Here is a 24,074-nt window from a genome sequence, read left to right as displayed (position 1 = left end):
AGGGATAAAAAAACCATCTCCAGATAATAGGGTTGACAGGAAGGTGCGATAGCAGAATATTGATTCGTGTGGATCTGTTGAGGACTGCAGGCAGCAAGTGCTTGATATGCTATTTGCAGAATTAAATACTATATATTTTTTTCATTATCCTCCATTAGTTATTAGTAATGAAGGGGGTTCACCGACAGCATTCAGTTAGTCTTACGGAGACAAAGAATGCTGTGGTCTGTGATAAATGCCACCCAGAAGTCATAGGTATCAGGAGCTGCCATTGAAAGGAAGTGGAAATGCGCTTTTGATGTTGCCGATATTGATGGCTACTGTGCGGTTGCAGACTTGGCTGGGCTAACAGTGGGTGGGGAAATGCTAAGTTGTCACTATAGGTTTAATTACATGAATCACGCATTCTCTCTGGTGTTTCTCCTTGGGGTACTTGCTGAGTGGTGCTACACATGGAATCAGGTTTGCCTTTGACAGGAGGTATGGTTTAGTGGGGTACATAGTACAAATTAATGTTGGTGTGAGGAAACAAAAACTCGGACCCTTTGTACATTTAATATTATTGTGTGCATCATGCAGAGGATGAAAAGTAGCAGGAATGGCTTTGATGCCGAAGAGGCTAGCAGGAAGCTGTTTTGGGGTGGTCAGTTGAAGAGATTGTTTAACATGTTTTAAACTACTGCATTGGCATTGGGGAGGTCAGCAGCTGAAAGGCTCTGTATTTACTGGTAGACAGTGGTTAGATGGGGAACGGCCATCAGTCTTTCTGTCAGTGGTGGACAGGGGAGCAGTGGGCGGCGGTCACAGGTTCGCAGTGACATCCGAGGGATAGTTTTAAAGGTGGGCCAAAAAGCATAACTGCGGGTTACGTAGGGGTGAGAGTAGAGTTAATGGCTGGGTTAGTAGCAGGCACGAAGGCAGTGGTCTGTGTTTGGAGGTGGTTAACTGAGCGGGCTTCGCTTGAAGGTGTGTCATCAAGTAGGAGGATGTGTTTGGTGGGCTGGCTGTTATGTAACTTTGCCGGAGGGCGCAGCAGCAGTATTTACTGATGTATGTAAATCGCCCGATGAAAGGGCGGATGTGACCAATGGAGGAACCAGAATCCTTTTTTGTATGGCTGGGGTGAGCCCCTGCACTATGGTGGGTCGCTGGCCTGAGAGCTCTTGACTGACGCAGAGAATGGCAGCCCCCTCCATGTACTTTGCAGGGGGGCCCCCTCAAGTTTCGTTACGCCACTGACGGAGGCTGCAGAGTAGAGGATTACTAGAACCAACAAATGGTAAGCAATAAGCAGGCCCTAACCCGATTTCTGAACAATAGTGTCTCTTAAACAAGACGCATGTGCTAGTACATCCTCTTGCAGGCTAGACCCTAAAAACCAGTAGGAAGTTAGAGCTGAGCAGAACAAACACACAGATAAATACACATATGCAACATAAAGAAAGAGTGACATTTGGCCGGACAGGATTCACAATTCTACCGACTGAAGCACTAGAGAAAGTGAGAACACATTCACTTTCAAACATGCCATTGATATGTATTCAGGTTACAGCCCCTCACCTAGATTCCTCGAAAACAAACAATTCCATTCCCCACTAATCACATTTAATCAAAAATAACAAGTTGCAACCATGGTATAAAGACATCCGAATACGGGTAATCTCTCTCCAAAACATGCAATTCAGAACGAGTTTCAAACTAAATATATTGAGTTTGAATGATGCATGAAATCGGCGTGAGCTATCCAGTGAGCTTTCATGTTAATGACATTGAGCCCCTCTGTATGTAGCTATTATTACCAGAGCCATAAGAGTCCTTGTCCAACGTTCCCCAAAAAACAGCTTTTACCACCCCTCTAGTGTTTCTGACTCATCCTCCACCCCACTGGACACCCTTCCTGTCTCCATCAGCCCTGTTTTCAGTGGAGGGGTGTTAGACATTAATACCACCATGGCACCTGGAAGTCTACACCTTCTTTTTCCTTCCTTTTTCCCCACTGTCGCTCCCTCACCCCGGGTTTCCTGGGAGGAAGAAAGGATCTATTGCTTCAGTCAACAATTCGGTGATTTTAACAGTATCTGAGGAAGTAAACTTATGGCTGTTATCTCCTAAAAGTTCTTATTGTTTACTTACCTGGTTGTATTTTAGGACCAAGTACTCGTGCTTAATATGTTTGCTGTCATAAAATGACTAGGCCCTCTACAGAAACGTTTACCTTGATCTTGTATCGGTATGCATATGACATGTTTGTGTTGCTTTATTTAAAATTAATAAAAATTGGTTTAAAGAAATTTGAGGAAGCAGATATGCGCTAGTTCTCCAGTCAAAATTAAAAAAAAATGAGAATTTGAACCTGCTACGGATTTTAATGTTTATTAAGCAAAAACAAAAGCCAATACTGGGATTGTGTTATAACAACGCTGGTAATTTAAAGGCAGGTAGTTTTGATTGAAGCAAAAACAACCTATATATATTTTGAATCAAATTTATTCTTTTTCATGAAAGTATCACTTTTTTTATATATATCAGCACCTTATTTTTCGTGCATGGAAAATACAAAATGTAAATAACAAACAATTATATATACAATATATACACACAAGTAATCAGACGATTTCAAACACACTTGGCCATACATTCATACGTCATCCATTCACAACAATAGAAAAAATATTAGAAAACAGTGCGTCCAAGCAGCGGAAAGTAATTCAGTCCAAAATATTTCATTTCATATTTTTGCAAACTAGTTGTAGATGAAATTCTCACAAGCTCTCTTGTGACCCAAAATAAATGCAAAACAAAGTTGGCCAGATGCTGGACGTGACAAGTGGTCGACGCGTTTCAAACCCCTGTAATTAGGGTGGGGTTCTCCTCAGGACCAGGTAGGTTCTGAAACAATAAAAATTCCTAATTTTAGCGCATTTGTCTAGAGCATGAAAAACTCAACAAAAGAAGGGATCGACTCCCTGTGTTCAACTGAGACTTCCTACCTTACACAACGATAGGAAACGTAGTAAATGGTGGATAGTCAAGTCATTCAGTCAACTTGTATTTTCAAAAGTGTGATCCCAGCAGCTGTGCGAAGAAACAACAAGCGCGACAACATTTATTCATGTGTCATACCTTCCCAATCACACCTAGTAAACAATGTACTCATACGAGCGGGTGCGGGCTGGTTGACTCACCCGCTCAGTTTCTGTTCTTTGTATACCGCTACAAGATTACTGTTCAGGGCGTGGGCTCCTATTCTGTAAATGAGAGCGGAGAACGCGTTAGCTAAGTGGCGCGTGGAACGCTGGCTTAACATTGTTACCCGCGGTTCGGTCAGAACTTACCAAAGCGGCACAACGGGAGCGGTCAAACACCTCAGGCGGTTTCCATGTTTGACATCGAAGTTTCCTCGGATGGGGGCGTGACAGCAGCGGTTCCTGGATATGGACCGCTGTGAAGGATTTCTGGGACATGTAGTTCCAAGAGGGATGTTACCTTGGTGGTAAAACAAAACCCGGGGTGGATTGGGTAGTGGAACTTTAACCAGTGGGTTTATAAATTTCAGAAATCTCGTTTAAACCCCGAGTGGCGGTGTTAAATTTCATTATTAGCATTGCCTCGCGTTGGGACAATTGCGCATCAATGTCCCCACCTCTGGGGTTTCTTTCAATTTTAGACAGTACTGTCCAGCGCAGGTCAGTGTTGTCATGTTTGCACCTCGCCCAATGATTCACTAGTGGGGCATTTTCAACTTTCCTGCGGATGCGCGATTTGTGTTGCGTTATCCTATTCCTGATTTCCTGTGATGTTTTCCCTATGTAGACTAAAGGGCATGGGCACACAATTGCATAAACGACGTTTTTTGACTTGCAATTAGTGAAGGTGTCATGTTTCCAGTAGATGTTATCAAATGAAAATACCGACTCCTCAATAGTCTCACCACAACAAGTGCAAGTGCCGCACTTGTGGTGTCCTTTAGGTGGAGGTAATCCAAACAGGCTTTGTAATGTCGGTGCCTTAACAGTAGGTAATGCCGCCCTCACCACATAATTGGCCACACTTTTGTCCTTCTTATATGCAAATAGTGGCGGCGTAGAGAAATCTTCATGCAGGTTTTTTAACAAATGCCAGTTAGATGTGATAAGTTTCCTGTGTAAGTTGGTTGCAGGGCAGAAAGTGGTGACACACACCATCCTTTTGACATCTGGCTTGGTTCTCTTTTCAAGCAGAGTCTCACGAGGGGTCCACCATGCTCGTTTAAGTGAGTTTTTCAATAATTTCTTAGGGTACCCTCTCTGCATGAGTCGATTCTTCAATTGCTCTGCGTGTCTGAAATATTCTTCCTTTGTTTTACCACCAAGGTAACATCCCTCTTGGAACTACATGTCCCAGAAATCCTTCACAGCGGTCCATATCCAGGAACCGCTGCTGTCACGCCCCCATCCGAGGAAACTTCGATGTCAAACATGGAAACCGCCTGAGGTGTTTGACCGCTCCCGTTGTGCCGCTTTGGTAAGTTCTGACCGAACCGCGGGTAACAATGTTAAGCCAGCGTTCCACGCGCCACTTAGCTAACGCGTTCTCCGCTCTCATTTACAGAATAGGAGCCCACGCCCTGAACAGTAATCTTGTAGCGGTATACAAAGAACAGAAACTGAGCGGGTGAGTCAACCAGCTCGTATGAGTACATTGTTTACTAGGTGTGATTGGGAAGGTATGACACATGAATAAATGTTGTCGCGCTTGTTGTTTCTTCGCACAGCTGCTGGGATCACACTTTTGAAAATACAAGTTGACTGAATGACTTGACTATCCACCATTTACTACGTTTCCTATCGTTGTGTAAGGTAGGAAGTCTCAGTTGAACACAGGGAGTCGATCCCTTCTTTTGTTGAGTTTTTCATGCTCTAGACAAATGCGCTAAAATTAGGAATTTTTATTGTTTCAGAACCTACCTGGTCCTGAGGAGAACCCCACCCTAATTACAGGGGTTTGAAACGCGTCGACCACTTGTCACGTCCAGCATCTGGCCAACTTTGTTTTGCATTTATTTTGGGTCACAAGAGAGCTTGTGAGAATTTCATCTACAACTAGTTTGCAAAAATATGAAATGAAATATTTTGGACTGAATTACTTTCCGCTGCTTGGACGCACTGTTTTCTAATATTTTTTCTATTGTTGTGAATGGATGACGTATGAATGTATGGCCAAGTGTGTTTGAAATCGTCTGATTACTTGTGTGTATATATTGTATATATAATTGTTTGTTATTTACATTTTGTATTTTCCATGCACGAAAAATAAGGTGCTGATATATATAAAAAAAGTGATACTTTCATGAAAAAGAATAAATTTGATTCAAAATATATATAGGTTGTTTTTGCTTCAATCAAAACTACCTGCCTTTAAATTACCAGCGTTGTTATAACACAATCCCAGTATTGGCTTTTGTTTTTGCTTAATAAGTATAGTTGGACTCAGCCTTTCTGAGCAAGGAGTCAAGACCCTTTTTTTGATTCTTCCACTACGGATTTTAATGTGTCCCTCTCCCATGGTAAGCCTACATTCACAAGGTTTTTAAACGGTACTCAGGAACATGTCCTAGTACATTTTCACCTGTAAGGGCTTCTACTTGATAGCTTGACAACCTCTTATTTAGATAGCCTAGCTTTATCTGATAAATAATGAAATCTAGACACAATACCTCCAGAGCTACTCAAGTTATTATTCTTCCTATGTTCTGAAAGAGACTTCGAACCACAGATTCCTAACCATGTGAATTTCCTGAAGCGCAAGACTGGATCTGTAAGATTTTCATAGCATTTCCCTTGTGCATCAGTAGGTAGTGTTGTGTAGCGCCGCGTCTGGTCCCCACCCTGGTTGTGATGTTTGGGCCACTATATCTACGCTCCTCTGCGTGCTGACATCAGTTCCTTTCTTTTCATGCCTTCCGATGCGCATCCGAAGTTCGATCTTTCAGAGTTTTTAGTGTTTTTTTCTTCAAATTCTACCAGTATGCTAGGGATATGTCCCTGTCTAAAACGACATGGTTCAAACTGTGTAAGGATTGCCATAAGCAGATGTCAATGACTGATCTACATGTCTGTCTCTGATGTCTCAACTCCAAGCATGATTATGTATTCCGTGATCGATGGTTGAACATAAACCTGAAAGCCCTCTGTAACCGCAAAGCCAAACTCTTTCCAGAACACCGAAAGAAGTCAAAAACAAGACAGTCTCGGTCTAAGTCAGGGGCATGGACATGCTGACACTCCCTAGGCCATTCTTTTGGCCAGTCTTCGTCGAAGTTCCGGTCTTCAGGTAAGTTTGATAAATGGTCCAAAAATGGCTCCAGTTCGTCCCTCCACTATCACCATTTGGAGTCTTACCACGTGCCGAGTATCTCTAGGCCGCAGACTAAGTCTCCAACCCCAAAACCTATTCCAACCCTGATTCCATTACACCCTGACTTCCTGCTGTGACACCAGAACAAATCTAGGTATTCTGAGGGGTGGTGGACTGGATATGTGGTACCTGAATGTTTACCTCTGCCCCTACTTTCTGTGGCTGCTGAAGTTTGCCTAATTTGCTATTGTGATCAAGAGAGCGGCCAAAGTCTTGGATTTGACTCTTCCCTCAACCAACTGAATTCTAGACTAATGTTCTTACTGAGGTGCCACACCTTGGACAAATCACGAAAGGCCCTCTACTGTTCTTTAACGAGGCATTAACAGATACACTGTTGGACACCTGGTAAAAACCAGGATCTTGCACGCTGGTCATCAGAGAATTGCAAGGGGGCACGGGCCTGTGGTGGGGGACTGTGCTTTCTCTCTGCAACACCCTTCTCTTTCGAGTAGTAGTGCACACCTCCTCCAGCTGATTAAACCTCAATGCATTTCTGAACACATTATCATTTAGAGAATCAAAACGTATGAAGACTTTTGCAAAAAGGATGTTCTTCTTGTCCAGCTTTGTAACCAAGTTAGTCAGCACTAGCTGTCCCCTGGGGAGGTACCCGCATGCATTGTGGGACAGGGTGGTGGACATCTTGCCAGCTGTCCCACAAGACCAACCCAATAACTTCTTATTCAAGATACCTAGGATGCTGCAAAGTTCTCTGTAAGATAGGGCCTGGACACTACTGACTGCATGGGTAGAACAGTTGGCACCAGCGTGGCGCAGTGCTTGGATCCGCTCCACGGGGCTCTCCAGACCGTCCAACAATCTCTGATAGATAGGGTCTTTGATGGGACCTGTCTCTTTGAAGACGAGGCAGGTCCAGCCCTAGAACGAGTTGACGACGGCAAAGCAGTGGCTCTCGCTCTTGCCATAGTTCCTCCTACAATTTTACCCCTTTTGGGACTTTCAAAATAGATACCAACTGAGGCAATGCCAGAATGTGCCTTGACAAGTATAAGCTTCTCAATCCTGTCCATACTTGGAGGAGAAATTAAAGCTCTTTTGGCCAAGGAAGACAGAGAGAAGGGTACCAGTATCGGAGATCGAGGTAGGCTGTTACTCCCATTATTTACTGGTGATGAAAAAGGATGGAGGCCTTTGCCCTATCCTAGATCTTGAAATTCTGAACTTTTTCCTCTAGAAGGACAAGTTCAAAATGCTGACCCTGGCCCAAGTTCTGTCTGCCCTGGATCCTGGATACTGGATGATAGAGTTGGATTTGCAAGGTGACCCTTCTCACATCCCTGTCCTGCAATCCAACGGACAATCCATGGGGTTTCAGGTAGTCTAAGAGCTCTCTTAGTTCTCGATGCTCCCCTTTGGTCTTACTAGTCCACCTCAGATGTCCTGATGGTCAGTAAGATGGGCATTTTGCCTGATCTGTGCTGCAGTATATTCTAGTCTGAGTCATTCCACAGACCCACCACCTGGGGAGGTACTGCTTTGGTATATATTCACAAGGCGAGGAATCTGCAGTTAGAAGTCTCTGTCAGAAGGACAAGTTAACTACCTTTGGTGAAATGTGTTCTGGTAGAGACTCTAACTGTAGGTTCCTCACCGACCCATCCTCCTCCCTGTTCTGTGGAAAGGACTCATACATTCCTCTGATAAGGTTCAAAACTAGACATTTGCAAACTGGCGCACACTGATTTCTATGGCCTCCGTGTCCGATAGTGCAGACAGAGATCAGAAAAAGACTAACATCAGCGCCGTGGGGTGGCACGGATATAGTGGTCCTTATATCACATCCGGGGCAGGACAGACCAGATGCAGAGCTGCACAATACCACCTACTGGCATGTAAGGTAGTTGCTATGAAATTCTTCCGTATTCAGTCTGGCGCCTGGGGAAATTCACAAGGTGAGTTATCTGCAGTTAGATGGTCTCTAGTAGAAAGACATTACCAAAGGTAAGTAACTTGTTCTTCTCAGTTTTGAAGTGGCCTTGCCTGCTTCATGTCTAAAAATAAGATTAACAGTTGCTTTGACCATGGGCCTCACATGTCTTGGTATCTCCCCTTTATAGTTGGGTACACTACGTAACTTCCTACTCGGTCCTTTCTATTTACAAGATCAGCTTTTGCATAATAGTCGCTAATCCATTTGCCTTGTTTCATTTCCTCAAAATTGCAGATTCTTTATTCCAATTTGATGAGGTTATTCAGAGTTTTACAATTGAACCGGCCACTTAAGCCAGCACTGAAAATAATACTTAATATCTTAATCACCCGTTTCTGCAAATCTTAATCTGTACAGCATGCAGGACGTTGCCACCAGATATTGTGTGAGGATCAGGTGGTCTCTGAAATAATGCAATCTTTACTTAGCTATTTGCTTCCCATGGCCCCACAATACTTTAGAGGCATGGTTATGTTGAGGAAGTCTTTTGGTTTTTGATTAGCCAGTAACCTCATTGTGGAAGGAAAGTGATCTTTTTACTAATTTGGCAAATTTGATATTGCCCTCAGAAACATTAAAGAGGTAGCTGTCCTCGCTAGGATTCAAACCTCAGATCCACAGCTGTACACTAAAATACTGTTCTGCAGTGTCCTGAATTCTAATTATGGAACCCCATTTAAGCATAAAACATACTTCTGGTCCAGTCACTTTACTGTTGTGCCCTTCTATCCTCTATCCTAAAATTATTTTTATCTGATACAGAAAAAAACGCTCAACAGAATTACACCAAACTTGGCATGAAAGTAGAACTTTACTCACCATAATTCCATTGTTGGCTTTAGTGAAAACCCACCTAGTAGTTTTCGAGAAATTGGCATTTAAAAAACACATTTCGAGGTGTGTTTGAAAGGGCTAAAAAGTAAAAGATATCAGGCCCAATAGTTTGCAAACATCCATAAACCCAAATTCAAACAATAAATCTAATTGGTTGAGGGAGATTTTTCTTTCATCCTTCAGGTCAGGTCTGTAGACCCGAATATCCCTGTGTCTTGAAAAGAAATGTTGTGGTCACCATTACAGGACTCTGAGACCCTGTCTCTGAATCCTGAAAAATATGAAGGATGCAGGTGGGAGGGCACTTCAAGTCACTGCCCCCACTTAAGTAAAACAATTTTTCAAGCAGTACATTGCTGGAGTGTTCGCGGACACCAGTTTGGCTCAGGGGTCCGTGAATTTACCTCTGTGTCTGCAAACCCTGGCAAGAGCCCGTGAAACCTTGTTGGGGCTCCCAAACCCTCAGGAGGTCAAACAAGGGCCTATGAGTCTGTCTGTGTTTGTTAATCCAGTTGAGGTCTGAAATTCCTCTAACTCCCACAATAAAGAAGCTTGTTGTTGGTTGGCCACCCAAGGGCCATTTGCGGTGGGGGTTGGCTAGCTGTGGCAGACTGGGCTAGGGCCTGGTTGCAGGCTGCAGCCAAACCCCTCTAGGCATGGCTGAAGACCATATGAAGAGGTTGTTTTAAGACCTGGCCAAAGGGTGGGTCCTGTGGCTCACTCCTGCTGCACACAATCAAAGGCTTTGCAAAGCAACGTAGGGTATAATTTCATAACGTTGCATGAAATATATGATCAAAAACTCAGTGAAAAGGAACGAGGTTAAGTGAAGTTATGGCTAACTTTGGTTAGAATACCTTGACATACGTTAATCAAAAAAAAGAAAAACAGAAGCTCAATCGAAAGAAAGTACAGTGTGATTGTGAATTAAAAATAAATATGCTGACATTTTTATGTTCTGGTTTGCTCCACAATCCACAACTCGCACATTAGCCGTACAAACCATAACTTGCACACCAACTATGTTTTATGCAAGGACAAAAGATGCAGCAACGCTGGCACACACTGCGGTGTGCCAGGATTTCACAACACTAGCCTGATATCTAGAACTCTGGTTCAGGTGCTGACCTAGGACAGTGTGATGCCGGCTCACAGCTGTTACGTGAAGATGTCACAATGCTACGTGACCTGGAAGTGCCTCAAAACCGCTGAGCCCACACCACTCAGCCATCTTGAATTGACCGACCCAGGGAGCGGGGCTGGCTGTGATCATGTACCAGAGTCAAGGATGCTTGCATATTTTGTTTCCTAACCTACTGAGATGCACATAACAATAGTGACAGGACTGACTATAACCCTCCTCTAGAGCAGAGTGACTGTTGTGATCATGTTAGGTCACTGTGCGTGAAAGTGACAAGTAGTAGGACTTCAGCTGCTCCCCTAAGTATATGCATTGGCGATGGCACTGGGTAAGGAATATTTCTGTAGGTCACTGTGTGGATTGTATGAGTGAACTGTAAAATCAGAATTATTGAGACCGAAGACAACATTGTGGAAAAAAATCTTGAAATTAGTGTTATCACAGCAGGTCAGGGTGACCACACCGATGCCACAAACCATCAGGTGTTTTCTTCGTTCCTTTATTCCTCATTGATAGGATTTCAATTTGGACCAATCCTTCGGGCACCCTGATAACTTTTGTTTTGTTATTCAAGGGAGACGAACTAGGCTGGTCCCATTACATTTCTCTCTTCATCCCTCCTCTCTATTGCTCAGAAGAAGCAGGTGAAGGGAGTCACGCATTATTAACTTTCGGGATGCTGTTGGGCTTCCTTGTGCCTAGGCAAATTCTGCTGTCCAATGCAGACAAAATGGCTGCACTGAATTAAATTTGCAAAAAAAAACAAAAAATACTAACTTTAGTTAGAAAGTGTGCTTTTTTGTTATTTGTTGTGAATCCATTCACCCTTTTTCAAGAAATTTGCATTTAAAGATAGCTTCAGGTTGGGCATGAAGGGCTATGTACATCTGGATGGTTGGTCCCACAGGAGTTCAAGCAGACTCCTGCCATACCCCCAAAAAATATAAAAAAGTAAATAGACCATTCTGATTTACTGAGGAAGCTTTTTCTCTCCCATCGGTCATTCCATTACCACAGTACCAGTGCTGAAACCGCAACAACAAATTATCTGATTGGCTAGCTGCAACATTGAAGAAAGTGTTGTGGTCACCATTTCAGGAATTAGAGACTCAGACTTTAAGTTGTGGAAAAATGTTCAAAATAAAATAATTATTTTACGTTGACGGTATCATGGTACCGGCACGAGTAGTACTGAGGTACAAAAACCTTTTTTTTTCTTTCAATCACAAGAATCTGGTTATAGACCACACCCTCCAGTCCACTGTGCAGGCTGTATGCTGTGTACAGTGGGGGTAGACCGCCTGCAGTGGGTTATGCATAGGGCCAACCCATGCTGCACAGTGCTGAGGGCTGTGTGCAGCAGTGGGATTGGACAGCTGGGGGGTTGGGTGCAGTGTCTGGCCAAAGGCCAAACCCTACGGAATAGACCAAATGCGCACAGCCGAGAGCAATGCACAGCACGGTTCAGCCACCCCACAGCAGGTTGAACTCGGGGCCAAGCCCTGACACCAACCTGGCTGAGTACAGCTGGGGTTGGGTGTATGCTTAACTTAGAATATGATAATACAAATAAAACAAACAGAAATTATCAACAACAAAAAAACTCCAAAGGTTAAAGTTCCCTTACATCAAATGGCAAAAACAGGTGGTTGTGGTGGTAGCTGCATCTCCCATAGATTCACAGTTTGAGTCCTGCGTGTGATGTTTGCCCACCTGTAAGAGCCCGCATTCAATGGGCCAAACACAGTAGAACTATAGAAATATCGACGGCAATATAATCTTGCATTTAAGCGTGCCCAAAACTCAGAACCTAATGATTTCTTTCTTCCTCTCCTTATGGCATAGAAGAAGCACTAGGGGTATGTAAGCCTCCCCTTAATTTTAGGATACCCTCCATTTTGCAAAAGATACTATTGTCGCTTAGCTAAGTCTGAAAAAAGCGCTGAGCGGTTTATTCTTGTAGCACCCATGTCACACACACGCTTACGGATTCTTTATCGAAAACATTCTGTACTCACATTTGGGACTTGAGTAACTTTTTTCGTTCTGTGTGTCCCAGTCCCTGCACCAGCAACGATATTGTCATAACTGTGGTTTGTAATGTGTCTCTGTATCATATCTTTCTTCTTAATAATGTATTAACACGTTTCCATTTTATCTATTCCAGGCTGGATATTGAGGAAAAGAGACCTGATGATTTGGAGGAACGAAAAAGAATCTATTACCAGCTCCCCATTCCGAGGGAGAATATCCATTTTCTATGCAGTTTGGACGATCTGATTGACTGCAAAAGAGCAGTTTTGAAGGTAGATAGTATGAAAACCCCATGGTGTAAGGCATGAAGGCATTATCCATCTTGAATTCTTTGCATTCGGTCACCATGCTTGGAAGTCGTTTAATGATCCCTCAAGAAGGCACCCACATTTGAAGTGAACTGCTAAATTACATTAAATCCGGTACCCACAAAATATAACACTTTTTCACATGCAGATATCTTAAAGCAAAGCAACCGCATATTTTGTGAGGTTACATCTGTATTGCTATCCCTTCCGACTGGAAGAGTTAAACTAATTCAGTGTACTTCTTGGTAAGATGGTTAGTGAATATTAACTGGCTTTATTCAGAGTGCACATGGGGATACATCTCTTTATCGTAAATTAGAATGACATGGGACACGGTGATGTGGATAGTATAAAGGAAAGGGGCCTGTGGCTTAAGGTTCTACAGTGGGCATTACTCTGGGCAGCATATGTCCTTGTCTGTCACGTATCATGGCATCTCTTTATTCTGTTCATGTCCCTTTGCCTCTTCACATCATACAGTTTCTCTTACACCTATTTTTTCCACAGCCTGGCCAAGTTGTGGGGATCGATATGGAATGGCGCCCATCCTTTGGTACCCTGGAGAAGTCGCAAGTGTCACTGATTCAAATTGCAGTAAAAGAGCATGTTTTCCTACTGGATTTGTTGCAGCTCCCGAATGAGGTAGCGGGTGGTGCAAACGAACTTGCCAACTTCATCACCGCTGTTTTCACAGATCCTGCCATCACTAAGCTAGGTAACCTCTACATGGCATATAGCTCGTTCTTCACACTCTGAAGTGGTGGAGATAGAGATTCATGTGATGGAGGGTGGAGGGTGGAGTGTGGATGAGGGCTCAATTGTGCCTTTCAAGGGATCATGACCTTGGGTGGCAGGAGAACTTTCAAAACATTGAAAAATGAATGACTTTTTGAAAAGTGACAACTAGTGAACTTTAAAAAGTTGTGTGGTGCAATGTCCTCTCCACATTGCCCTGAGTGAACGATGCAAGCAAGCTGGAGCTCGTTTGATGGGTGTTGTTGGTCTCCCGAGGCGATATGGATAAACCAGTTTTAAATTTTTTTGAGCACGTTTTATATTCTTTGACAAAAACGCTTTGGTCCTGAAGGAACACTCATACAATTTTCCAATACTTTAATAGTGTGCCAAGTAAAAGTAACCTTCCACTAAAGGGGTATCTATTCACGTTATGTAAGAAAACTTTGGAAAAGTGGAAGGAAATCGTTACATTTTCAGCTTAATTTCCTTAATCACTGGCTAAAAAGCTAGGACACGAGTCTATAGCAGCAACATTAGCACACTTCTTAGATCGAGTCTACGAGACAGCACAAGCTATCTGGCTGCAAAAGACCTATTGTTGACTTTCTACGAACTTATAGGGGCTTACTGCCCACCCATTGCGTTATTGTCACTCATTTTCTTGCTTCTTCATCAATGTCTTTCCTTGTCCATCTTGTGTTATCCTTCCCCTGCAGCAAGGCCTCTTTACTATCATCTTCACTGGTCGACTTCTGTCCTTCTTCTGCTCAGGGTTTTCTTTTTTGTTAAGCACTTCATCATAGTGCATGTGTTTTCACGTCTCTCCCTCTTGTTTCTCTTTCCTTCCCCTTTGCCAAATATCCCCATTCTCTTTGTTTACACTCCCCCTCGAGTCTGCACCCTCTTTATCCCATATACTTTTTCTTCTGCTCCAGGCTTCATGTTGCTCCTATATGTGCTTCTCCTCGCCCCTCGCCCCTTGTGTTGCTGACTCCCACATGTGCTTCTCTCCCCTCCGCATGCTGCTCTCTCCCTCGTCCCCGTCCCCAATACCCGTTGCTTCTACCAACCCACTCCTTTGTTGCCCCACCAATCCTTGTGGCATTGTTTAAAATTCTGCATTGTAGGATCTTCATTGACAGTCATAAACACTGAATAATTCCTCCTACAGCGCTGACTCCGGAACACAGACTGTGACACTGAAGGTTGTTTATCAACAGTGTCCATACTGCTGCCATCCCAAATTAAAATTCAAGTTCATCCTTTCAGTTTTTGACTCTCATGCTAGCTATGGCAAAACAGTCCAAAGGTTCCTCAGGGAGAAGAGATGGGTTGTGAATTTAGTAATTCCCATATTAATGTTTGACCCTTGTCTAGTCAGCACTTCAACTTTTAAAAGGGAAAATACTTTAACCCCTGAATTGCTGAGCTTTTTCACCCCAGTGCTGAGCCCCTTTTTGACTATTTGGGGAAGTTTGCTCTTAGGCTTCCATAACTTTTTTTCCATGTATCAGTTACAAATTTGTACCCTTTTTTCCCGTTAAATTGTTTGTATGTCTGCGGGTGGAGGAAAACCATTAGGTTTTATGAACGCACTCACCCACCAACCTAGTTGGTGGCATGCTTCATCATCGGGCCCCACCCGAAGTACCGAGTGTACCTCAGGTGTGCTTCAATGCCAGATTACTGCAGAGCGGGTTTTTTTGGTTTGTGAGGGTGCTGTGAGTGTGCTCTGAGTGAGGTTTAAAATACTGTCCTGAGTGTCCCAAAGACTGTTTTAATGGTGGGCCCCAGGCAGTCAATAAAAACAAAGGCTTTCGGACGTGCACGGTAGGCTTATGGCCTCCGACGTCCTGTGCGGTCAATTAGTTTCAGCCACGCCTTTTCTTCTACTGGCTTTCGTCAGGACCTTATATGTGTAAGGTGTTACAGGGGTTTGTATGAGTTTCAGTGCCCTGTGTGTAAAGCACACGCTACGGTGCTTATATGTGCAAGAGGTGTTTCCTCTCGAGTTGTACACCTGATTTTAGCGAACAACTGAGCATGGAGCTCAGCTGGGGACGAGGACCATGTGCACTTGCGCGATGTCGCTGGGCCCGCAATGAACCTGTTGTCCGGGCAGAGGCTCCGGAGCCTCTGCCCGGAGGAACTCGAAAGGAAACACCTCTTGCACTTATAAGCACCGTAGCGTGTGCTTTACACACAGGGCACTGACAAACTCATACAAACCCCTGTAACACCCTACACATATAAGGTCCTGACGAAAGCCAGTAGAAGAAAAGGCCTGGCTGAAACTAGTTGACCGCACAGGACGTCGGAGGCCATAAGCCTACCGTGCACGTCCGAAAGCCTTTGTTTTTATTGACTGCCTGGGGCCCACCATTAAAACAGTCTTTGGGACACCCAGGACAGTATTTTAAACCTCACTCAGAGCACACTCACAGAACCCTCACGAACCAAAAAAACCCGCTCTGCAGTAATCTGGGGTTGAAGCACACCTGAGGTACGGGTGGGGCCCGATGATGAAGCATGCCACCAACTAGGTTGGTGGGTGAGGGAGGGCCTTCATAAAACCTAATGGTTTTCCTCCACCCGCAGACATACAAACAATTTAAACCAGAGCTAGTTCTCATTGATTGCCAACATATAAACTGGGGAAATGGACTAGCCTCTAGTTCTCCTCTCTCTTTTTGATTACAACATACCCTTTTTTCCCACCTTTTGGAATTCTAGGTTTGCAGGAGTTCTAGGACCTTTTCGAAGTCACCAACTCCACACACTTCGAGGTCTTCCAAGTCCCAGACATCATCACAGGGATGAGATCTCTCCGAATCCGTTACCGAAGGGGACTCCGGCCCTGTCTCTGAAGGGAGTGACTCCACCAGCTCCGAGAGATGTAACGCCTCCACCATTGCTAAAGTCAACCACTCCACCTCTGGCTCTGGGGTGCCGGCGATTTAACCAGAGCCGAACTTAGTGCCTCCTCGAACGGTTCCAGAGCCTGTGGTACCAGATCAGACTTATCCCGCTTTTCAGCCCCGGTATCGGATCCATCGCATTACCCTACTGGTGCGCCTGTTGGCCCCATGGGTCTGTTGGCATATTCCCTAGGAAGTTTTCCACCTCACTTTGCCAAATCCAAGCTTATGCCTTTCATGCCTATGGCTCCAGGGAGTTGGCCTCTTCTGCCTCCGAGGTTATCTATTTTGTTGAAGTCTTTGAAGGGTCGAGCTTCTCTAGATGGTTCATCCCAGGCATCATCTGGTTCTGAACCGGCACGGACTTGACCAGCTTTGACTCCTGTGGATCTCCCTTCGACGCCGATCTCGAAGTCACCTGCACTGCATCTGCCGCCACCGACACTGATTCAGAGGATGAGATCTCAGAGAGAGTCCCAAAGGCTTTTGGAGGAAAATGAATACCAGGAGGAACATGGAAGAGCTGAGGAGGGAGAGATTGTGGATCCTGACCCAGATTTTGTGGGTTTGCAGGTGGCTAGTGGCCTGGACACCTCTGCTGAGTGGGAGCTTTTTTATCACCAAAGGGCCTGTCGACCCAGGAGGTGACCTCATATCATGCTGTCATTAGAAAGGCTGCAGTCCTCTCTGAGTTTCTTCTTCTTACAGCGGGGTTAAGATAAAATATTCTTACGGAGGGTCTTCATTCCCCTTCCTCTGTTTCAGAACCTTTGCTTCCCTTTAGCGAGGCATTGACAGAGCCCATTCTGAATGTCTGGCAGAAGCCAATGTCCACTCCAGCGGTTTCCAAAGTGGCTCCAGGGGATCTTGCATTTTTGTCCACCCATCCTTCTCCAGAAAGCTTGGTGGTCCAGGCTTTATGATCTTCGAGGCTGTCTGCTGGTTCCTTCCCATCTACGCCTGCGGATAAGGGAGTGAAAGCACATAGAGCAATCGGTGAACAAGGTGTTCTCATCGGGGAGTATGGCCCTTAAGTCCACAAATGCTACATGTCTTTTGGGTCGCTATATCCAGCCAGGGAGGTTGTCCCAAAGTTGCCTGAGGTACAAGGGCATTTCTCTGAGGTGTTGTCAGATGGCCAACCGGCTGCCCACCAAGTTATGCAATCTGGTCTGGACAACTCTGTGGTCAGGGCAATGGGTTAATCTGTTGCAGGGAGGTACGCATGTTTGTGTGGTTCAGGATTCTCGCCTGATGTCCAGGTTATGTTTCTGAATGTGCCCCTTGATGGGCAATATCTATTTGGGGCTTAAAGTGTATTCAGCGCTGCAGCACTTTAAGGACAGCAAAGCTACAGCGAGTTCTTTGGGGCCTCAAACTCAACTCAGGTGCTTTGGACAGTTCCGCACGTTTTGTGTCTTTGAAGAAACTTGTCCTTTCGTGCAAGGCCGCAGGCAAATCCCTTGTACAGGTCCTACAGGGGAAAGGGCAGAGGTTGTCTGCAGGGTGCTGCGTAACAACAAGCCTCCTCCTCCTCCTCCTCCTCTGCCTCTCCAGCTGTTGTAGCAGGGTAGCAGCTCTAGCTCCACCATCCTAGAGGATGCTTGTCCCTGGGGAGGACGGGTGTCCCATTTTCTATAGCATTGGAGGTCTGATAAAGATCTCTGGGTTTTGAACATCATAAAGAATGCCCTAACCTTCCAGGAGTTCCCCACTCCCCGTGAGGGCTTTTGCTCGGAAGAGCATCTTCTGTTTCACCAGCAGGAGGTTCTGTCATTGCTGCAAAAGGGTGCAATCAAGGTCGTTCTGGAGCAGTAAAGGGGTCACGAGTGCTACTCTCAGTACTTCATGATACCCAAAAAGGATGGTTGTTGAAATGTTGACCCAGGCTCAGGTTCTCTTGCGCTGGAGAAAGAAGGTTGTATGGTGTCGATTGAGTTACAGGATGCATATTTTCACATTCCCATGCTGAAGTCCCATCGGAAGTATCTCCGTTTTATGGTGGGGTCTCCGCATTACCAGTTTGCTCTCCTTGCGTTCAGTATTACTTCCGCACTGCGGGTCTTCACAAAGGTAGTGATGGCAGCTCATCTCAGAAGGGTGGGGATTCCTGTTTTTCCCTATCTGGATGACTGGCTGCTCAAAGCAATTTCTTCAGAGATGGTGCTACATCATTTGCAGGTAACAACACAACTGTTCTTCAAGTTGGGGTTTTCGATAATAAATGTACCCCAACCTCACCTGGGGGCCTCTCAGCACAATCTGTTCATAGGGGCAGTACTGGACACTACTGTGAGTTGTGCCTTCCAGCCTCTGCAGTTGATTCATTATCAGGCTATGATTCCACTTTTTCAGAATGGAGCAGCTGTTCCAGTCCTGAAAGTCTTGCGCCTGCTCGGGCTGTTTGCTTCCTGCATACTGTTGACCAACAATGTACAGTGGCATATGAGGGCCCTCCACTGGTGCCTCCCCAAAATGTGGTTGCACCATAACGGAGATCTCGAAGAGGTGATCAGAATCTCCAGGGACACTGCTGCGGATCAGCTATGGTGGAGTGTTTCAGGCAATCGGTCTCAAGGGGAGCCGTTTCAACCTTTTTCTCCGATGACCACAGTGATAATGGATGCCCCATTCTAGGATAGGGAGCCCATCTGGGGGATCTGGAGGTCAAAGGTCTTTGGTCTGTAGAGGAAAGATTGTTCACATCAATCTTTTGGAATTGCAGGTGATATGTTTGGCTCTCAAGGCCTTCCTTCCCTTTGTGGTCAGTCAGTTCAGGACCTAACAGACATCACCACCGTGATGTGGTATATCAACAAACAGGGAGGAGTAGGGCCGTATCTTCTCTTCAAAAGGTGAGGAATCCACAGGAATGTACTCTGTCCAGTAGAAAAAGCGTTACCGAAGATAGTTAACTTGTTCTTTATTACCAAAGTTTTGTCATTTTTCAAAGAGTTAACCCATTTTTTCTAATTGTTTTGCTTTCAACCTACTACCAGTTTGTAGTGGAAACTGAATGAAACTATAGATTTCTGAAACATAGACATAATTCTGAATTCAGAAAGAGATAATTTGTGTAGATCTCTCAAGGTTCTGCCAAAGAAACTAACTGTTGAATTAAAAATATATTGAAAATGAGTAGGTAAAAAGGTCGCAACATTTTAATTTGTAACTTCCTGTCACAATGGCTGATTTACAAAAGCAATATGCTATTACGTCCTCTAGACTTTTCTGGTTGTGGGGCTACTTAGGGTTTGTATGTTGTACTAGAACCCGGGGTACCCAGAGCCAACTACTGATCTGCACCTTACAGTGGTTTCCCATTGTGTACTGAGTATAGAGCGTTCATGTGGTAAAATATAAAGAATGAAAAATGGGTGTGAAAAAAACCTATGCCTTGTGTGGCTCTTACAAGGGTTTCTTACCCAGAATGTCCTGCAAACCTCAAACTTTGCCTAAAATCACGAGACTAGGAGGAGTCCTATTTACCCTGATTTTATCCGTTCCCGTTGCAGGTGCAAGACCCAGCAACACAAGTGGGGTAATGTTTTTAACAGGATGAGTTGGGGAACGCTGGCTGGTAGGAATTCTCTGGATCTCTGTGGATTCCTGAAGTTTACGTCACAGAAATGCTAGAAAAATGTGTGATTTTAAGGCAAAGTTTGAGGTTTGCATGGCATTGTGGTTAGAAAATGTTGTGGGATCCATGCAAGCCATACCACCCTGAACTCTCCGTGATGTTTAGTTTTCAGAAATGTTTGGGTCGTGTAGGTTTCCCCAGGTGGCGGTCTACCCAAGCCCAAAAAGTGCAGCCATTCACCATGGCAAATGGGACTATATTGGAATCTAGCCAAACTCTCTTGGCCCATAAGTAAAAACAACACCCAAAATAATCAAATGTCCTCTTGCTTGCTATTGGAATGAGATGTTTTAGTCCGCAGGGAAGCAGAAACACTGTTGCTGCTTTAGGTTGTGGCCTGATGTCAGGATGGAGCAGACCCACCCCATTATTTTATTGGAATTTATATATATATATATATATATATATATTTCAGAATTTGTATAGCGCACTACTCACCCGGAGGGTCTCAAGGCGCTTGAGGGAGGAGGGGGGAGTACTTTACTTATCAAATATCCACGTTTTAAGTTGCTTTCTGAAGGAGAGGTGGTTCTGTGTAAGGCGTAGGTGGGTGGGGAGAGAATTCCAGGTTTTGGCCGCTAAGTAGGAGAAGGATCTCCTCCCCCCCCCCCCCCCCCATGGTGGATTTGTCGATGCGCGGGATAGCGGCTAGGGCCTGATTGGACGAACGGAGTTGGCGGGTGGGGGTGTAAAAGGTCAGGCGCGTGTTAAGGCATTCGGGTCCTAGGTCGTAAAGGGCTTTGTGTGAATGGGTGAGGAGTCGGAACGTTATCCTCTTGTTGACCGGGAGCCAGTGGAGGTCTTTCAGGTGACCGAAGATGTGAGCTTGGCGGGGGATGTCAAGTATGAGTCTGGCTGAGGCGTTTTGGATGCGTTGGAGTTTTTTCTGTAGTTTGCCTGTGGTTCCTGAGTAAAGGGTGTTTCCGTAATCCAGTCGGCTTGTTACCAGTGCGTGGGTGACCGTTTTTCTTGTTTCGGTGGGGATCCAACGGAATATTTTTTTGAGCATGCGTAGGATGGTGAAGCATGATGAGGAAACGGCGTTGACTTGTCTGGTCATCGAGAGGGAGGAGTCCAGGATGAAGCCCAGGTTGCGGGCGTGGTCCGTTGGTTTGGGTGCGTTTCCCAGGGCAGGTGGCCACCATGAGTCGTCCCATGCAGAGGGGGATGATCCTAAGATATGGACTTCCGTTTTGTCCGAGTTCAGTTTTAAACGGCTGTTCTTCATCCACTCGGCCACTTCTTTCATCCCGTCATGTAGGTTGGTTTTGGCGAAGTTTGGGTCTTTGGTGAGGGAGAGGATCAGCTGGGTGTCGTCTGCGTAGGAGATGACGTTGAGGTTGTGTTGGCGCCCGATGGATGCGAGGGGACTCATGTATACGTTGAAGAGGGTGGGACTGAGTGATGATCCTTGTGGTACGCCGCAGATGACTTCGGTGGGCTCCGATCTGAAAGGGGGAAGGCGGACTCTCTGGGTTCTTCCGGCGAGGAACGAGATGATCCAGTCCAATGCTTTTCCTTGTATTCCGATGTTGTTGAGGCGTTGCATGAGGGTGCTGTGACAGACAGTGTCAAAGGCTGCGGAGAGGTCAAGTAGGATGAGGGCGACTGTTTCTCCGTTGTCCAGTAGTGTTCGAATGTCGTCAGTTGCTGCGATGAGGGCGGTCTCGGTGCTGTGTTTGGCTCGGAAGCCGGACTGTCAAGGGTCGAGGGATTTGTTGGATTGAGGAAGGTGGCGAGCTGACTGTTGACGGCCTTCTCAATGACTTTGGCAGGGAATGGAAGGAGCGAGATGGGGCGGTAGTTCTTAAGTTCAGTGGGGTCTGCTGTGGGTTTCTTCAGAAGGGCGCTTAGTTCGGCATGTTTCCAGCTTTCCGGGAAGGTGGTGGAGTTGAGGGAACAGTTGATGACGTCTCGGAGATGGGGTGCGATGATGGAGTCTGCTTTGTTGAAGATGTGGTGGGGACATGGGTCGGTTGGGGATCCTGAGTGGATGGAGTTCATCAGGTGGATGGTGTCTTCAGTGGTGATTTGGTTCCAGGCGTAAAGGTTGTTAGAGGGGGGATTTGATTCGGGGGTGGGTGGGGTGGACTGGTCACCGGACTTGTTTTCAAAGCTGTTATGTATGTCGGCAATTTTGTTGTGGAAGAAAGAGGCTAGGGAGTCGCAGAGGTCTTGGGATGGGGTGATGTCGTTGGTGCCGGCGGTGGGGTGGGTAAATTCTTTGACGATGTTGAATAGTTCCTTGCTGTTGTGGTCGTTGTTGTCAAGTCGATCCTTGAATGCAGATTTCTTGGTGGATCGGATTAGTTGGTGGTGTTTGCGGGTGGCGTTCTTGAAGGTGGTTAGGTTGTCAGTGGTTGGGTTTTTTCTCCAGGCTTTCTCGAGGGTACGACAGAGCTTCTTGGATGTCTTAAGGTCATCGTTGAACCAGGGGGCTCTTTTGCTACTTTGCTTGTTTAGATGGTTTTTCAGGGGTGCTAGTACGTCGGCGCTGTGGGTGATCCATTGTGTGAGGTTGGTGGCAGCTTGGTTTGGGTCCGATGTTTTGGCAGGAGGGTTATTGTGAAGCAAAGTAAAGAGCTGGTCGGTGGTAATTTTGTTCCAGTTTCTTCGAGGGATTGGTTGAGGGAGGTTGTGGGTCGTGGTCTTTTTGTAGTTGAAGTGGATGCAACTGTGGTCCGTCCAGTGGAGAGCTGTGGTGTGGTTGAAGGAGATGTGCTTGCTGGAGGTGAAGATTGGGTCGAGCGTGTGCCCGGCATAGTGGGTGGGGGTATCAACAAGTTGTTTTAGTCCGAGGTTGGCCAAGTTGTCCAGGAGGGTGGTGGTGTTGCTGTTGTTTTTCTTTTCCAGGTGGAAGTTGAGGTCTCCCAGTTGGATGTAGTCCTCAGAGGGGAGGGTGTGTGGGCTCATGAAGTCAATGATGTATTCGTTGAATCGAGTGCGGGGTCCTGGTGGTCTGTAGATGAGGGTGCCTCTGAGTGTGGTTTTTTGGTCGGTGTGGATCTGGAAGTGAAGGTGTTCGACGGCTGCGAGGTTATCGTCTGAGCTGGTCGTGATGCGGATGGAGTTCTTGTGTACGATGGCGATGCCTCCTCCTGTTTGGATGGTGCGGTCTTTTCGGATGATCTTGTAGCCGTCCGGTATGGCTATGGCGATGTCGGGAGCTGATGAGGCGTTCATCCAGGTTTCTGTAAGGAAGGCGACGTCCGGCGAAGTGGTGTCGAGTAGGTTCCAAAGTTCAATGGCGTGTCTGTGGACCGAGCGGGTGTTGAGTAGGATGCACTTCAGGTGGTTAGTGTCGGAGCTCTGTTTGGAGTTTGTAGATTTGGTGTGGGTCCTGATGCAGTCGAACTTGCAGGAGTGGCAGGTGAAGGGTCCATGGGTGTGTCCTAGTGCGGCTTGGTAGCAGTCTGGGAGACGGCCGGGGTTGAGTGCTGAGAGGGATGCAGCATCGTACGTTATGCGGGTGGAGTGGGATTTGCGAGGACCAGGGGGTCTGGCGCTGGGCGTGGTCCAGGCGCGGATGGGCGTAGACGGGCTTACCTTTGGCGCCCCTTCAGCGCGCATGGGGCGCGTCCGCTGCGCGTTAACGCTGCGCGCAAAAGCATCTGTCATATGTCATATGTGGATGGTGGGGGGGGGGCGAGGGAGGAGCTGCTGGGAGGCGGGAGCGGGGTGGAGAGCCGGGCAGGGAGGCACAGCAACAACAACAAAATGGCTGTAAGCCAAAAGCGAAGGATTGGGGCACCAAGTAAATAAACGCGAAGAAAATGGCAGAGGCTCCGGCACAATCAGGCGCAAATGAGTCACACAGGCAGCACAGCACAACTGAAACGATCGCGAAAGCGCACCTTGGCAATACAGCGCTACGATACAAACAGAGTGAGCAATCAGGCAATAATGGTTCAGAGAGCACACTTGCAGTATAGCGCTACGATATCCAGCGGCAGGCAGAGCAGGGAGCAGCGTGGGGAGCGACCGCTTCTGATGAGATCAGGACATATATATTTTCTTTCATGCCATTCATTCCTGAGGCAAATTTGGGGCAAACCCTATTTCTTCCCTCTGACGAGGACAAATTACTTGTTTGGCCCTTTTGTGGTGGGAG

The 24,074-nt window shown here is 46.0% G+C and overlaps 1 protein-coding gene across 2 annotated transcripts in view; it reads left to right on the top strand.

The window, feature by feature from the left end:
- The window catches only part of EXD3 (exonuclease 3'-5' domain containing 3), a 2,383,304-nt gene that overhangs the window by 1,196,097 nt on the left and 1,163,133 nt on the right, over positions 1-24,074 (top strand). For both annotated transcript variants that reach the window (XM_078642091.1, XM_078642090.1), the window contains exons 13-14: positions 12,493-12,631; positions 13,175-13,382. In XM_078642091.1, the coding sequence (XP_078498217.1) occupies positions 12,493-12,631; positions 13,175-13,382 (347 nt within the window). The remainder of the gene's footprint in view (positions 1-12,492; positions 12,632-13,174; positions 13,383-24,074) is intronic.

The sequence above is a fragment of the Lissotriton helveticus genome, chromosome 5_1 (assembly GCF_964261635.1).
Source record: "Lissotriton helveticus chromosome 5_1, aLisHel1.1, whole genome shotgun sequence".
NCBI classification, from domain to species: domain Eukaryota; kingdom Metazoa; phylum Chordata; class Amphibia; order Caudata; family Salamandridae; genus Lissotriton; species Lissotriton helveticus.
Note: the sequence above shows the minus strand (reverse complement) of the source record. Positions and strands in the feature narration are given on the sequence as shown.